The sequence below is a fragment of the Procambarus clarkii genome, chromosome 15 (assembly GCF_040958095.1).
Source record: "Procambarus clarkii isolate CNS0578487 chromosome 15, FALCON_Pclarkii_2.0, whole genome shotgun sequence".
Taxonomy (NCBI): Eukaryota; Metazoa; Arthropoda; class Malacostraca; order Decapoda; family Cambaridae; genus Procambarus; species Procambarus clarkii.
Window position 1 is genome coordinate 4285460 of NC_091164.1, and position 17500 is coordinate 4302959.

The window sequence follows — 17500 nt, forward strand, 5'->3', positions numbered from 1 at the left end:
CCCCCACGTATCTTCCCCCCCCCCACGTATCTCCCCCCCCACGTATCTCCCCCCCCACGTATCTCCCCCCCCCAACGTATCTCCCCCCCCCCCAACGTATCTCCCCCCCCCCCACGTATCTTCCCCCCACCACACACACAAGCTCTCCCTCCCCTCCCCCCCCCCCATGTACCTGACCGCAGAGATAACACACTTTCTCTGCCGCAGCAGACAGGACCTGGAGCTGGAGACCGGCAGCAGCGTGTTCGGCGGGAGCGAGTGTTCGAGCTCCCTACCCCGCTCCCCGACGGACGCCTCCCACCATCACGACTTTGATCGGTTAGTCCCACCGACTTTAGCATGGGAGGGGACGGTTGGGGGGGAATGGTTGGAATTTATCAAGCCAAATGACGAAACCTGTGCATCTTTTCTCATTCATTGTGGCTTTTAAAATGTTAAAACAGTTTACGAGCTTTGGAAACTTCACAACCCGAGGTTGTTGTTGTTATAAACAATGGCGTGGCGCTTCGGAGCTAGTATACTGTTTAACAAACTGAGGAAAGATGTATAGGTTTCGGTTCCGTAAATGCCTGATGAATCCTGGTTCAGCACGCTTTTTTTATAAGCATCTATTGTTAACAAACAAATGACTGTCGCGAATGTTTCGTAATAATTTATTTAATACTCAAATAGACGTGAGATTTTGATAGTGTAGAGAGAGAGAGATTGAGAATGAGTTAACTTCCCGCCAGGTTGAACTGCTAAAGGGCTGCTTAACACCGCACTATCATGATCAGTGACGGTGACGTGCTCACAGTAATTACGGTGAGCTGGTAACAAGGGAGGACACAAGCCAGCATCATACTTTGACGTGTGAGAGAGGCGTGGGGGGGGGGGAGGGTAGCAGGCAGCATCACCAGTTCAAGATTTCGTCTGAAAGCATATGGGCGACTTGAACAAACTGTTGGTACAGGTCACTTCGTTCACTAGACGACCAAGACTTTTGTAACCATAGGGTAGCCCAGCCTATCCAACCTAACCTAATCTAACCTAGGTTAACACTCAAGTGAACGTAACAATAGATATGTTTAACTTTACAGATATACACAGCAATATTTGTTTGTAACGGGACTATATATACTAGCACACCGTACTCCTGGTGTGTGTGTGTGTGTGTGTGTGTGTGTGTGTGTGTGTGTGTGTGTGTGTGTGTGTGTGTGTGTGTGTGTGTGTGTGTGTATACGACCCGACATACCGTGTCTGATATTTTCTCACATCTGATCAGTATCCTGATGGGGGGACTCTACTGGCCGTACCAGTAGAGTTACCGCAAGTACAGTACCAGTTACAGCAACCTGTAACTCTGTTACAGGTTGCGTATGAACCTGGAGGAGAGTGAGGGAGCGCGCGCGCGTCGGCAGGAGGAATCAGTCATCATGGCCGTTCAGGACCATTCTGACAGGTGAGTAGTTGGGTGTTTACCTAGGCCTATACAACTGGGTATTTACGTAGGCCTATACACTAGCCAGACCAACAACTAGATCGCAACTCCTTAGTCTTCCGAGACTGAGGATGCCTCCTGCACTAGCTGAATTTACCTAGGCCTATACCAATATAGCTGGGTATGATAGTGTGATTGTTGTAGTGGTACTGGAAGTAGTGGTTGTGGTAAGGGAGGAGAGTTACTAATTGTGGTGGAGATATAGTGGTAGATGCGTACTGGTGATTGTGGTCAAATGTTGGTTGTGTTTACATCTACCACCATCTATGGTAGTAGATGGTAGAGATGATGATGTTTGTAGTGGTTACTGTCGTGACGGCGTCCGACTGATGCTTGCATCCTTCGAACTCACATTGTCGCATTGGTCGCCCTTAACGGAACGACAAACTGAATAGCACTTGATGACCAAAACCACACATCATAAAATTAAGAAACGACGACGTTTCGGTCTATCCTGGACCATAACACGACTTGATAATGGTGTAGGACGAATCGAAACGTTGTCGTCTCTTCATTATCCGGCGTGTGGCTTCGTCACATCTTGGCAACAGTCAATATTTATTTACTTTCTAAACTTTCATATAATTGTGAAGTTTGTATTCATCAGAATGGCGATGAATAATAATGAATGATGATTGTCTGAGACCTTTTCAGACGCCGGACCGACGGGGAGGAGGAAGGCCGAGGTCCCTGGAGGGACAAGAGCACAGCTGAGATGCCCATGGCGGGAGAGGAACGAGGCTGGTTCAGGAAGCGCGACAAGAGTTCATCGCGCGAGCTGGACCGCGCCAGTGAAGAACGACAGCCGGAGAAGTCGCGATGGTTCAGGAAGAGAGACAAGAGCTCTTCCCGAGGCTCTGATGACAGGAACGCGCGACGGGAGGAGAGCGATCGCCGACAGCGCGAAAAGACGAAGAGAAGAGAAGAAGCCTCAGGTTCGGACAGAAGACGAGACGGGGCGGGGAAGCCTGTGGTGGGGTCGAGGGCGTCTGGGGACGGGGCGGTGGACTGGGAGGAACACACAGGTTCTCAGGAACGGTTTGCGTGTCCCTGAGCCTACAGTGCGCAGGTTGTCGTCACCTGAAATTGATAGTTCTCGAGTGATAACTGCCTCGTTACGTATTCCGGTGCCTTTAGGTCAAGGTGGCCCTCTGTCCTTCACACAAGACACTGAAATTCCGTATATTGAAGATGACGATAAAAAAAAACCGCCATAGAAATTCTCCGTATAAGACGAGTGGCGGGTGTACCCGCAGCGACGTGACCCGCCAACGGTCCGGCAGCAGCGACTCCTACCTTGGGCAGCCCATCACAGGAACCATGAGCTTCCAACCCCTGACCAAGAAGAGCGGCGACAAGCAGAGTCACGACTCCGTCCTCTCGTCGTCCTCGGCCGACGTGTTCACGCTGTCGCCGTCACCACGCAACACGCCCCTCTCCGACCTGTACGCCTCGGGCACGTCCTCGCCGCTCAGTCGACCAGGATCACCCCCACACTGGCTCAGTCCGGACTCTGGTACACCAGGTCTCTCGCCTCCAAACTCTCCTCCTCTACAACCTAAACGACGAGGCGACATGCGGAACAATCCACTCGCTCACTCTGTCACTCACACCTTTGGCTCCAAGCCCCCAACCACGCCAGCGAGGGGTAAAGCTTCACCCACAGCTGCTTCACAAGGGTTGTTTCCCATAGGGCGCTCTAAAACAGCAGATATCATCAAAGTTGATCCGAGCCACAGCGACGCAAGAGTCGTCGGCCACGACTCTGCCGAAAGCGCTGGTCGTCGTAGTAGTCGTGGGGAGGAGGCGTCTGGAGAAGGAAAGACACAGAGGGAGTCTGGCGGTCGACGCTACGTCCGACGAAGGTATACAGGGGAACGCCACGTAACGGGACACCTGCCTGACCTGAGTGGCGCCTCTACCAGAGAGTCCCAGCCCTCGGGGGAAGGTCAGACACAACTCTGGAAGCGATGGGAAATCATTGCCTCAGACCCAACAGAGCCAGAAACATTTGTATAGCCACTGAGCCTCCGAATGGTGTGCGGAGGCTTACTGAACTGCCTCATCACAGCGCCTCGCTACCTCCACCATCCAAGAACAATGCTCGCACTACTACCAAGGCTCGCTAGCATCTAGTCACTCGAGTACCTTTTCCATGGTGATAGTGGGATACCTCACAGCAACACAGTGCACACAGAAAGCATATCCTGTGGAACAGTCTATCAGGAACCAGTCTAGTCAGTCTCTGGACACGTTCGTGGACTCTCCAGAGAAAAATCACGAAAATAAGTACAGAGGTCAGTGTATATATATATATATATGTATGTATATATATATGTCCGGATATGGTAGTTACACTCAAACACTAAGTGTATGTGCAGTTACTGTAATTACTCACCTGTGCTGTACCCTTTCTGCTGTTATTGTAATTGTGTAATTGTTTAATACTACAATGGTGTTAATTCACTTTCTATGTCAGCTGTGATTGTTGAGAAAGTTCCCAAGTTCGTAAGTCACTTTTGTGAATTAAAACTTTTATATAAAATCAATGTACAATGCAAAGAACAACGATATATTTCTGATGGTAAGTTTGTTTCATTGAATCATCATTTATAAGTCTTCACCCGTCAGTTATACAGGTTCCAGTGATATTTTCACAGGAAGACACTGAAGTTTCTAGCATTATATTCCGTGTCAACTCTCACTTTATTTTTCCTCACCTGCTGTCTGTGTGTGTGTGTGTGTGTGTGTGTGTATGTATTCACCTAGTTGTGCTTGCGGGGTTGAGCTCTGCTCTTTCGGCCTGCCTCTCAACTGTCAATCAACCGTTATTAACTACCATCTACCTAATTTTTCACACACACACACACACACACACACACACACACACACACACATACACACACACACACACACACACACACACACACACACACACACACACACACACACACACACACATATACACACACACACACACACACAAAGCAGCCCGTAGCAGCTGTCTAACTCCCAAGTACCTATTTACTGCTAATTAGCAGTGGCATCAGGGTGAAGGAAACTCTGCCCATGTGTGCTTCTGCCGGCTGCCGGGATCGAACCCTGGTCCCTAGGTCCACGAGTCTTAGAGTGCTGTCCACACAGCCAGCCAGCCCCCGTCCTGTGTGTGTGTCTGTCTCTCTCTCTCCAATAACACAATTGGAAAATAATGTACGAAGCAACACTCCTTATTTAATCAAACAAAAACATAACAATTAATAAATACAAATATAAAAACTCGTATAAACACACATGACAAGATCATCAAGACCCATCAAAAATATATATATTTAATTTTACAATTACACAATAAGTTAAAATATATTCATAAATAAAGAACATTTCCTGAATATGGGACAATAGAGCAGTGTAGTGAGAGAAGGCACTGTATGTGGCACCCAGTAGTAGAGAAGGCACTGTATGTGGCACCCAGTAGTAGAGAAGGCACTGTATGTGGCACAAAGTAGTAGAGAAGGCACTGTATGTGGCACCAAGTAGTAGAGAAGGCACTGTATGTGGCACCCAGTAGTAGAGAAGGCACTATGCGGCACAAAGTAGTAGAGAAGGCACTGTATGTGGCACCAAGTAGTAGAGAAGGCACTGTATGTGGCACCAAGTAGTAGAGAAGGCACTGTATGTGGCACCAAGCAGTAGAGAAGGCACTGTATGTGGCACCAAGTAGTAGAGAAGGCACTGTATGTGGCACCAAGTAGTAGAGAAGGCACTGTATGTGGCACCAAGTAGTAGAGAAGGCACTGTATGTGGCACCAAGTAGTAGAGAAGGCACTGTATGTGGCACCAAGTAGGAGAGATTGTACTAAAGCACTTCATGAGTAGTGGGACACTGGTGTATAGGAGGGGGGGGAATGTGGCACTATGAATAGGACACTGATGCACTGTGGCATTATATGAAATGTGGCACTGTTTACATAGCAATGACTGCACGAGGAAGAGGCACTGTATGAGGGAGAGAGAAGTATGAGGGGGGGGCGCACTGGATATCAATACTGCACGAGAGACACACACACACACTTCATGTGGGGTAGGGAAGGTACCTTATAAGGCACTGGCACTGCATGACGATGAAGCACTACGAGGGTACTAGTATGATGGAGATGGTACAGACTTTTTTTGTTTAATGGAGAACGAGGAAATCGAGGTAAGAACAATTCTTCTCATGCAGGCCGCAGCGACTGAAGCCATTTTGGTCTTGTGAAGAAGTCAACAGCTGAAAATAGTAAGGGTCGTTAATTAAACCAATTATCGCCTCTAATTTACACACACACACACACGTGGTCAGTCAGTCGTGGTGAAGGGTTGTGGGTTGGGACACTCCAGTGTGTTCTATTAAGTTGGGAGGGTTAAGCAGTCTACAATCAGTAAAATAAAAGTGTATACGAGTGAATGAATAACTGGTAAACTGATAGAAACCCATAAGCAAGTGAAGAACTAAAGCCGAGATAATGTATTTGTTATTAAGTGTTGTACACATTGTGGACTAGACTAGTGGTGTGGACACCGACCTCACCTGCCCCTAGAGACACGTCACCCGAGTGTGCCAGCATACCGAGTAAGGTATTTGGGACCCCTGTTGGCTAAGGTAGTTTGTTGCAATGACAAAATCAGATATGTCCACAGGTCAAGCCGCATCATGGAAGAGGAAGATAGGTTTATAGAGAAAGTGATTGGGAAATATGTTGAGAGGAGCAGCGATTGGATGGAGGATTTAATCCTCGGAATTAAAAAATGATTTCAACAAATACAGGATGAGATTGAGAGACAAAAACTAAGTGCTCAAGGACTATATTCAGGGAGGGAATCAGGGAAATGAGGGAAGAATGGGAAGCCATGTGTACAATGGAGGACAAAGAGTTAAACCCAGGAAGCATTTATTCTGATGTGGGGGATCAGATTAGTGAGGGACGGATTAGCGAGTATAAGAGGGGGGGGGGGGGCAGGCAACAAATGGGGACAAGACAGTGAGGCTAAACTACGTTATTTGGAGAAGCAACTTCAGAAAATTACTCTAATATAAGACAATGCAGAACAAACAACTTGAAACAAGCGGGTAAATGATACGGACTCGGTAAGGGCTGCATCACTGTGGGGGGCAAGAACCAGCATGAGTGGATCCCAGAGGAGGCAGACACTTGTCATTCATGGATTATGTGAAGCAAAGACAACATCTATACCAAGGAAATAAAGCAAAAATAAGGAGTTGCACTCCGCACTCCTTTGTAAAACAGAGGTAGACGTCTGAACGTGAGAATCAAGAGTGCAAATGAGTACACAAATTCCATCACGTGGACTATATAACAGCAGACGGAAAATTAAGAATAATGGTCAAGGTAATTTACCCCCCCCCCCCCCACAGCAAACAAGACCCAGACATGAATGATAGCCAAGCATGCATAGATGAATTGCAGAGAGCAGCAACAGCAGCAAACAGAATGAGAGTTTAAACTTAGTCACGGATGACCTTAACCAGAGAGAATTGGGAATCCCAATTGGGAATCTATTGGGAATTGGGAATACTACTGGGAATCTAGGAAGTCCCCATAGTGGGGACGAAACGTGGGGCGCAAAACTAGTGGAAAGTTCTAGAACAAAAAACTTAACGCAAGCATGTAAAGGAGGTCCACCAAGCCTGTTGGACCTGAGCTTCACCCAGAATGAGGAAGGCATCAATATGGCCAGATTCACGAAACAGTTACGCAAGCACTTACGAACCTGTACATCTTTCCTCAATCTTTAACGACTTTGGTTACATTTATTAAACAGTTTACAAGCACGAAAACTTCCCAATCAACAGTTATTGTTATAAACAGCCTCCTGGTGCTTCGGAGCTCATTAACTGTTTAATAACTGTAAACAAAGCCGCCAAAGACTGAGAAATGATGTACAGGTTGGTACGTGCTTGCGTAACTGCTTCGTGAATCTGGCCCCTGGAGCACGGAATGCCACTAGGAGTCCCTGACCATCGTCTCCTGCTAGTTGACAGAACTAATTGAACTGAAAACAGTGACCATAAGACAAGGAGACTATAGGAAAGGAGACTACATGAAGGCAGCCACGTCTGGGAAGTGTACAATGGGATGAGGAACTTAACGGAATGACAGACCAGGAAATAATGGTCCAAGTTAAACAGAGCGGCAAAGAGGCAGAAAAATGGTCATACCAACAATAAGAGAAAAAAGAACAAATAATAACCACTGGTTTAATAGACAGCGCCAAGAAGCAACAGTGAAAAGCAGGAGTGGAGGAAATATAGAGAACATTCGACAGAAGAAAACTGGAATAAAAGAATTCACTCTACTATTCCAGAAAACCGAAGTGCATTCAGGGCAAGGAATGAATACGTAAAATAAGAAGATTGTCAAAGAAACTATGAAAATTGTATTGCTTCCAAAGCAAAGAAATAAACTTCTACATAGCCATATCAGAAGGAAAAATGACAGTGAATGACAAATGACTATATTAAGAAAAATGAGAGGCGAGTATACAGGGAATAAGAAAATTTGTGAGAAACTACACAAGCTTCCAAGGAATGTTCACAACTGAGGCTAAACAGCTCCCAGTGCTAGGAGGAGGAGGAGGAGGAGGAGGAGGTGGTGGTGGTGGTAACCCCCTGATGAGAGACTATCTAATATTAAGGTAACAGTAAGTAATTAAACAACTAGCATCACTAGACGAAACTAAAAACTAAAGCTATTTGGTCAGTGACTCAACATAGATGTTAAAATCAGCACAGGCTCTCTGCCTACCTCTGGCACCGATCTTTAACGAGTCTCTTGCAAAGGGGGAATTGCCCAGCTGCTGGAGGATGTGAAATGTGATATCAATCTACAAGACAGGAGATGGAGGCACTTAACTACAGACCAGTGGCACTCGCAAGCATCCCTTGCAATGTACTCTAAATAATAAGCTTAAGACTAGTTACACACCTAGAAAGAATGTATTATAAATTGATGTTTGTTTGCATGCATAACTCCATTTATAGCTTTAGTAACTTTAAAAGTCGGAATAACAGGGAAATATAAGTCAAGAATCATTACATTAGAGAACCGGCGGCAAGACGACTGGGTCCTAGAGCTAGACCTCGATCCTGAAGACACGAATAGATAAAACACACACACGTACGTTTCAAAGCTTCACATAATAAAGAGCACCAGGAAGACGGGACACCACGAGCGCAGTTCTCATCCTACAGCAACACTCGGGTGCAGTGTAAGCACAAACGCACACTCCTACACCTACGTTAGACTAACACTAGAGTATTCAGCGTCGGATTTGACTCCCCACTTGAAAAAGCGCGAAATATAGCTAAAGGGGAGGCAGAGGTTCATTACAAAGCTGAGAGTCTCTACCTCAATACTTTAAAGAGGGAAGGAACGGGGAGGGGTCATGATTGAGACATACAAGATCTTCAGGGTGGCTGGAGTGTATATACAAAGTTAAAATGTTCACCAAGGGTAAACAGAACAAGGAAGCATAGATGTGAGCTGTAAATATAAACAAACAGGACCAATTATAATTCCAGACGTAATTATGATTGGCCGAACCTTATGACCATGTACAAGGCGGTAATTAGAGGCACGTCTAATTACCAGTGAATTAGATATATTAACTGACCCCTGCACACCGGCAGCTTGAATTGCGTTTCTACACACAAACGGTGTTTTTGAAGCTTTAGGAAACCTTACTAACATACAATAGCTTAGTACACGGAAAAAACTTCCAGAGGGCAAGATAGATTTTAATGGAATCTAATTAGATTTTAAAGATGAAATAGGAAGTATGATTCGATGACAGAACAAAGCCGAAAAGACCGCTGTTTGAGTCACGAATGGACTTGGCAAATCTTTGAATAAAACTAACAAAATAAGCACAACGAGAACTATGAACTTGCTTTGCAACACTGGACTTCTACCACACAAACAATCTGCAGCAAACAGAAAATGGAAAAATGCTTAAGACTTTTAAGGTACACTAAATGTACTTACCTAACCATTTACAACTATGGCAGTCTGAGCGCCCGTCCCTTTGTTGACAGTGAGGCTGGCTGTCCCGGTGCCGGCTACGTTCAACCCGGTGCCTTTAGTGAAGAGATTGCCCAGGCCGGCCAGGTTAGGCTTGGGTATGGTTGGCAATGCAGGCAGCACTGGCTTGGGGATGGTGGGGAGGGCGGGGAGGACGAGGCCTGGCTTCTGGACGGTGTTCTGCTGGTCCAGAGGGATGATGGCGGCCACGCCGGCACCAATGGCAGTGGGGACGTTGCCCAGGCCGCCGCTGAACTTGTTGGCTATGGTCGCAGACGTCAGCAGACCGAAGTCCTGAACCGCATTGGAGACCTGAGATAGGAATATATAAATATTATTAATGTATCGATTAAATATTAATATTTTGCATATACTAAAGTGTATTATAATATTATTAATATATTAAGTGTATTAACAATATATTAAATATTAAGTGTAGTGTGCAAAATATTAAATTTGTTTCACGTGTGTGTGTGTGTGTGTGTGTGTGTGTGTGTGTGTGTGTGTGTGTGTGTGTGTGTGTGTGTGTGTGTGTGTGTGTGTGTGTGTGTGTGAGAGAGAGAGAGAGAGAGAGATAAGCGTGTGTGGTGTGTATTAGAAACTATGTATGAACCATGTATCAGCATAAACACAAGCAATTTCTATACCGCTTTCCTCGTGGTTACAGTTACGATCAGTCACAACTAAGTGACTCAGTCTCTCACGACTAAAGACAAATTTATATACAACAATGAACACGGCTGTACAATTTCTCCTAATAAAAGCCTAATCAGCGCTCTCTTATTTGTTATAAATTTACTAAAATACCACATTAAAAACCGCACATTAAATTTCTGATCTACTAAATCTGTAATCTCACACACACCGCCTCGCCCCACACACCGCCTCGCCCCACACACCAGACGCCAGTCACAGCGCAGCCTAGTAAACTCTCTCCAGAAAAACCGGGTAATTTAGACAGTGATAAACTGCCGGAAACTCTAATGTCTGATGGAAGTGCGTTACAGTGAACCTGAATATGAGAGAGATCATGGCCCGGCTCCTGGTACCGGGCTCCTGGTACCGGGCTCCTGGTACCGGGCTCCTGGTACCAGGCTCCTGGTACCGGGCTCCTGGTACCGGGCTCCTGGTACCAGGCTCCTGCATGGTTGGTGTCCACAGAGCCGTGGAAACGCTTTCACTTCACCAGGAAAGAATGACCTACTTGTCGACTATAAAATGTCTTCAGTCACCCGTTTAATGTACCGATTTTCCTTTAGGAGGTTTTCTAAGTACAATTCTTTTGTCGGTTTAAGATTAAAGTCTTATTTGATCTTGGAAATATTCCGTCGAGCGCTGTATATATTATGATCTATGGAACTTGAGCAGTGTTGTTTGTAAATAGGAAATAGTAAGAAAGTTTCTCGTCTTTGTTAGAAATCACCAGACGTGATTTTGGTGAAAATTATTGCTAATTAGACCTCGTGAAATTGCCTGTTGGTCGAGCTGAGCGCTGTTAGTAATGTGTTCGAATTCTTGCGCATCGTTTATAGCGTTTTCAAGCACCTGCGCGCTCACGAGAACTTAGCCCACCCACTTGGGCTGGACGGTAGAGTGACAGTCTCGCTTCATGGAAGTCGGCGTTCAATCCCCGACTGTCCACAAGTAGTTGGACACCATTCCTTCCCTCCCCGTCCCATCCTAAATCCTTATCCTGACCCCTTCCCAGTGCTATATAGTCGTAATAGCTTGGCGCTTTTCCCCTGATATTTCCAGATTAACGAGAACTTACTTCTGCCCTCATTAGGATTCACTCCAAGTTGTAATGTCTTTATGAACAATATAAATAATAAATTTTACCCAATATTTTAAATGTCAAGACCGAGATGCATTTTCTTTTAAAATATACATTTTTACAATGCATCTTGCTGCTCAAGCAAAGTTGAGGTTGTAGGTAGCGGCACTCAGCCCAGCCTCCTGTTTTGGTAGTACTTATAGGAAGGATGAGGACCATAGTACATATACCGACATACAACGCTGTTAGAAAGTAGAAATCGGTACTATTGAATTTGGACCAACCGGAAACAATTTTATCATTTATGTTGCAAAGACACACTAAACTAACCTAACCTCCCTAGGCCTAATACACGATATCCGAGGTTTAATATAGTACAAATATGTGCTATACTAGGCCTAGGGAATATTTAAGTGTTTTTTAATGCTTCATATTTTTCGGACTATAAAGTGAATAGTACCAAAATGCTACTTTCTAATTGCTTAGTACGTCAATGTTTGTACTCTGGTGCACAGTTACAAGGAGTACTAACTAAACAGGAGGACGGTTTGCGGCATTTAGAGCTCGGGGGAGCCGGTCGGCCGAGCGGACAGCACACTGGACTTGTGATCCTGTGGTCCCGGGTTCGATCCCGGGCGCCGGCGAGAAACAATGGGCAGAAACAATTTCACCCTATGCCCCTGTTACCTAGCAGTAAAATAGGTACCTGGGTGTTAGTCAGCTGTCACGAGCTGCTTCCTGGGGGTGGAGGCCTGGTCGAGGACCGGGCCGCGGGGACACTGAACCCCCGAAATCATCTCAAGATAACCTCAAGATAACGTCGGGGTTGGTACTGGGACCAGTTGGGTAGTTCAGCGCCATTTTCTTCCCCCAGCACATGATCAGCCAATCATTCACCCAGGTTCCCAATTACTCCTAGGGGGAGGGGGGGTAGGGAGGGGAGATTAAGGACGCCCAGTCGTGCCAATCTTACCCTGGGGTCTGAAGCTGGGTCGTTGTGGCTTGTGAGGTCTTAACCACTACGCCACCAAGACCAATGTTAAAGGGAAGAAATGACCAATTAAACTAAGACTACATTATATTCCATCGTCCTAGTTCCTGTTCACCCTCTTCAGATGCTGCAATACTGTCGGGCCAGGGATCATTAGGCCTTTACGTTGCCTAGATACGAAACCTGTACATCTTTCTACGATCATGGTGGGTCGTAGGTTTGTATTTATCAGTTTGACAAGTTTGGAAACTATTCAATCTAAGGTTATTGTCGCAGAAGACGACCTCGTAGCGTTTCACAGCTCAAACGCTTACTTAAATATCAATCAAGCCGGAAAGATGTACAGGTTTCGTAAGAGGTCGCTCAAGTTCACTGTAAAATCCTGGTGACAAGTTAATCAACGGATCAATCCTTACCTTTTTGATGCCTTGTCCGATGGTCTTGATGAACTCCGGGAACCTGAGCACCATCACCTCCGTCTTGGTTGGCAGCACAGGTCGCGCCGGTGGCACCACGGGAGCCACTACGCCAGGCTTGTTGATGGTCAGGGAGCCTTGGAGGTTGGCATTCAGCCCCAGCCCGCCGATAGGCCTCCCAACTGCGGGTGCGGCGGCAACGGCAGGCGTGGCGACCGCAGGCGTGGCCGTGTTGAGGAGTTTCGTCAGCCAGTTGAAGTTCCAGGGGGTGGCGGGGATGTCCACGGCCTGGGTTATCACCGGCGTGGCCACGGGCGCCGCCACGGGCAGCACCGGCACCTGTCAACGACAGACATCACTGTGGTGAGGCATCTCTGTGTGCACACACTGCACAGAGTCCAAGACCCACACACACACACACACACACACACACACACAGTCCAACCCCCCCCCCCCCCTACACACACACACACACACACACACACACACACACAGATCACCACTTACATTATGGCCCTTGGTTGCGGTAATGGCGATATTGGCGGTCAAGGGCGGGGCAGCAGGTCCCAGGGCGCCCTGCCGCAGGTCCTTGGCGGGCTTGTTGCGCTTCTCCGTGTCGTCGCTCCTCCTGCGGCCCTCCTCCCGCAGCTCCACCACCGGCTCTATGCCTGCGGCCTCCGGGTACACATCAGCTGCGGACGACAGAATAATCAGTACTCGTAGAAGATCGGGTCTTGGCGCTCCAACAGCTTAGAGGCAGCTTCATGTATACAAAAGGAAAATAAAATTTCAAACGCCATCATGTTTTGAAGTCAGAATCTCGCCACAGATACAGGCAGGATTTGTTGTTGAAGTGATACTTGAGAGAAGTGATAGCGGCCGTGGAGGGAGAAGGGTGAGCTAGTTGGCCCTGTAAGTGCCATGTTCACTCTCAGGTCACCTGCACGGCCTTGCACGCCCCTACCAATGACTCGTAAGCACGCAAGAGCACGGCTGTGATAGCCGCGGCTTCGTCGTAAAGTATCGACAAGTTGTCGGGAATTATTTGTATTTGAAGTGAATGAAGCATTTATAGCGAGTGGGATTCGAACACTCAAAATATAAATAATTCGGCAACGAAGCCCAAATACCTTCTCTTATTATTACAGGCTTTGTTAATATGGCATATTTTCCCTCGCATTGTCCTTCATGTTCTACGTCCGTTGATCCGTTATTGCCTGTCCGGAATAGACCTTGTTTAACCCATGTTTGACCAGACCACACACACTAGAAAATGAAGGGACGACGACGTTTCGGTCCGTCCTGGACCATTCTCAAGTCGATTGTGATTTAACCCATGTTTATTGCCCCCCCCCTTCCTCCCCCCCCCCTGCCTGTCACCTGCGCTGTTAGCGGTCTCTGGCGCCTCTCCTGTACTACCTGCCTCCTTCCTTCCAGTCTTCCCGTCATCAATATGAACGTCTCTGACGAAGGTCACTGTCCGTAAGTGCCAAGACGAAATCCAAACGCAGATGGACTTAATCCTTATAAAAGTTCAGTGAACCTCAAGACCACTGCCAACCATTGTCTCACACACTTGACAGCTGCCTAGACAATCAGGGAGGTGTCGTCTTTAATTTCGATATAAGGATTAAACATTAACAAAGTCTAAAGATAGGAAAGCTTTTGTTGTATAATGCTGATGTATGGTCAGTATTGACCCTACACCAGTATGACAGCGCTAATGCATAATGCCTTAGCGCTTTCATGGGATAATTACCGTCATTTTGTATATATATATTAAGCGTTTTTTTAACGTTTTACAAAAAGTTGAAACGCGGGGGAAGAGATAGACAGACACACACACAAGAATTACCACTATAAGGATGGAGGTGTCGACTTGGGGAGGTAGTACTCACCTGGCTGCTGTTCTATGTACTTGGAGAAAGGGAAGTCCCAGAACCATCCGACTGCCCTGCCATCCTCAGCCTCCCTGCCTTCCGCCCGCCACGCCGCCGCCGCCATCACCACCACCACCAGATGAAGCAACAGCATCATCAGCTGCTCCTGAAAGATATAACACAGTTACTCATCAGTTTTTCATGTCTAAAATGCTTGTTTGGATGATAAAATGTTTCTCCTCCCAGGGTTTAGAGCGACGGTCTCGCTTCATGCAGGTCGGCGTTCAATCCCCGACCGTCCACAAGTGACTTGGCACCATTCCTTCCCTCCCCGTCCCATCCCTAATCCCTATCCCTTCCAAGTGCTATATATTAGTAATCGTAATGGCTTGGCGTTTAATTCTGATAATTCCCTTCCCTTTCCCCTTCACGTGAGCGATTAAATAGTGTAAGTTAGAGTCCAAGTAATTGGTTGCCTAATCACGGGCTATTCATGCCCGTTATTAGGCATGGTTGCCCGTGCCACCTATTTGGTGGCTTAATCTTCACCAACCAACCAATCAGTGGTTGCCTCGCCTGAGAATAACTAGCACCCATTTTTCATGCAGGTCGACGACCGGGCCGCGGGGACGCTAAGCCCCGGAAGTACCTCAAGGTAACCTCAAGGTAGGAGTCTAGGTGTCCACTCTAACTACCATCAGGACCTTCACCACGAGTAACAGGACCTTCACCACGAGTAACAGGACCTTCACCACGAGTAACAGGACCTTCACCACGAGTAACAGGACCTTCACCACGAGTAACAGGACCTTCACCACGAGTAACAGGACCTTCACCACCACAAGAGCACGCGGCTCTATCAGTGCGTGAGTGTTTTTACCAGAGCCAACGGAGAGCGAGATCAGGCACCTGGGCCCCGCCTCGTAGCTATCCGTACCTAGTGCATTTACTTCTTCCGTAATGCATGCACTCACCTAGCTGTACTGTGTAATAACTGGTGTGGGGGCTAGCTTTGTCATAGTGTGTGCGTGAATGAGATGAGTTCTTTGGTCTCTGTGATCCCTTCTCGGGGGGTAGAAATAGCCTAAGCTACTCTATCCCTTTGAGATGTATTTCTTTCTTATCTCAATAAACATACTTGAATTTGACCTTGAACTTGATCTCTTCTCGTCACCTTAATCACCAAAGGTGCCTCACCTCTATGGTTCTTTGTTTCCCACCAGAGAGGTACTTTTATCTCCCCCCCCCTCCTTCTGCAGCCCCGTAAATGATTCTCTTCTATGTCATTTTACATCTTAAGCCTTCGTTGCCTATTCTCGGAGGTGATGTTCCATGTAGGATATCCCAGGCGTCTTAGTCACCCGCCGTCTGGTATGCTGGTCTCCTCAGGCTCCTCCGTGACCTTCGGCCCTACTGTGTATTCCACGATGTCCTCAGCGAGGAAGCTGCGGCTGAATACCAATGTTGGGTGTGTCTAGGGACGGCACGGTTATACAACCTGTGTGTGTAATTATCCAGGTGTAGTTACATGATGAGAGCTGCTCTCGTGGTATCCCTGTGTGTGTGTGTGTGTGTGTGTGTCTGTGTGTGTCTGTGTGTGTCTGTGTGTGTCTGTGTGTCTGTGTGTGTGTCTGTGTGTGTGTCTGTGTGTGTGTCTGTGTGTGTGTCTGTGTGTGTGTCTGTGTGTGTGTCTGTGTGTGTGTCTGTGTGTGTCTGTGTGTGTGTGTGTATTCACCTAGTTGTGTTTGCGGGGGTTGAGCTTTGCTCTTTCGGCCCGCCTCTCAACTGTCAATCAACTGTTGACTAACTACTTTTTAGTTACGTGTGTGTGTGTGTGTGTGTGTGTGTGTGTGTGTGTGTGTGTGTGTGTGTGTGTGTGTGTGTGTGTGTGTGTGTGTGAGTGAGTGAGAGAGAGAGAGAGAGAGAGTGTCCCCACAGACGCATTCATAAATTTGTACATGATGTTTATTCAAAACGGGAATTTTCTCAAATATAAATTAATATTATAATAAATTAGCATGTTGTGCATATATAGACATAGGTTAGGTTAGGTCAGCTGTTTAGGTTCTGTTGGTGATTTTTTTGTATTTGTAGTACGCGGGTGAAGCATTTACAGCGTTGGGGTTCGAACATAAGTCGTCAGTGAAGCACTTGTTCCGGAAGTGTTCGAACGAAATCAGTTGTGAGTCGTGTGTAAACAGTTTTTCATTCAAACAGGGGGTTTGGCGGGTGCAAGGAATCACTGTTGGATCTTTGTTTGGAGGACGGGCTGCAAATCCTTACACACGACTCAACAGATGACGTCCGAACACTTCCCGAACAAGTGATTCGCCGTTTTGTTCGAACCACAACGCTGTAAATGCTTCACTCACGTACTAAAATTATCTCCAATAGAACCTAAACACTTAACGTAACCAATACTTGAATATGCACAGTATGCTAAACTATAACACTTAATTTATATTTGAGAAAAAATATTATTTTAAATGAACCTCAGGTTAAAACTGATGAATACTTCTTTGGGGGTCGACCGCTGGATGGAATGAACTTGGCCCGAGGACGGGTTGAAATCAATGTCAAAAGAACCAAATACTTAACCTAAGCCATACACGTGATAAAAAATAATATTAAGTAGCATTTATGAAACTAACGCATTCATTACACTGTTAAGTGATGACATCACTCTGCAGTGTTAAATATCAGAAAATATAAAAGTATCATGCACGATCCATGAATTCAAAAGAGGGACACATTGATGGGCAAATAGATGAATACAAAGCAGGAATACAAAACAGTTAAAATCAGGCATAATACTATACTTATACAACTACTCTCAGTGACCTCAACCAGACAGTAGGAAGTGATCCTTCTCGGCCGTCGA

The 17500-nt window shown here is 46.5% G+C and overlaps 3 protein-coding genes across 4 annotated transcripts in view; 2 read left to right on the plus strand and 1 right to left on the minus strand.

Moving 5' to 3' along the window:
• LOC123759068 (Rho GTPase activating protein at 102A) overlaps nucleotides 1-4068 on the plus strand; it is a 70972-nt gene extending 66904 nt beyond the window's left edge. The window contains 5 exon segments of the mRNA XM_069324831.1: nucleotides 183-318; nucleotides 1352-1441; nucleotides 2135-2518; nucleotides 2520-2679; nucleotides 2681-4068. Coding sequence (XP_069180932.1) covers nucleotides 183-318; nucleotides 1352-1441; nucleotides 2135-2518; nucleotides 2520-2679; nucleotides 2681-3499 — 1589 coding nt within the window. The 3' untranslated portion in view covers nucleotides 3500-4068.
• Nucleotides 4069-4698: 630 nt separating this feature from the next.
• LOC123759069 (uncharacterized) overlaps nucleotides 4699-17500 on the minus strand; it is a 31657-nt gene continuing 18855 nt past the window's right edge. For both annotated transcript variants that reach the window (XM_045743886.2, XM_045743889.2), the window contains exons 2-6: nucleotides 14638-14785; nucleotides 13247-13431; nucleotides 12740-13078; nucleotides 9523-9870; nucleotides 4699-5747 (exon numbers count right to left, since the gene is read on the minus strand). In XM_045743886.2, coding sequence (XP_045599842.1) covers nucleotides 9523-9870; nucleotides 12740-13078; nucleotides 13247-13431; nucleotides 14638-14776 — 1011 coding nt within the window. In that variant the 5' untranslated portion in view covers nucleotides 14777-14785 and the 3' untranslated portion in view covers nucleotides 4699-5747. The remainder of the gene's footprint in view (nucleotides 5748-9522; nucleotides 9871-12739; nucleotides 13079-13246; nucleotides 13432-14637; nucleotides 14786-17500) is intronic.
• LOC138364851 (uncharacterized) overlaps nucleotides 16047-17500 on the plus strand; it is a 13960-nt gene continuing 12506 nt past the window's right edge. Inside the window, exon 1 of the mRNA XM_069324832.1 lies at nucleotides 16047-16082. Within this exon, the coding sequence (XP_069180933.1) occupies nucleotides 16047-16082 (36 nt within the window). The remainder of the gene's footprint in view (nucleotides 16083-17500) is intronic.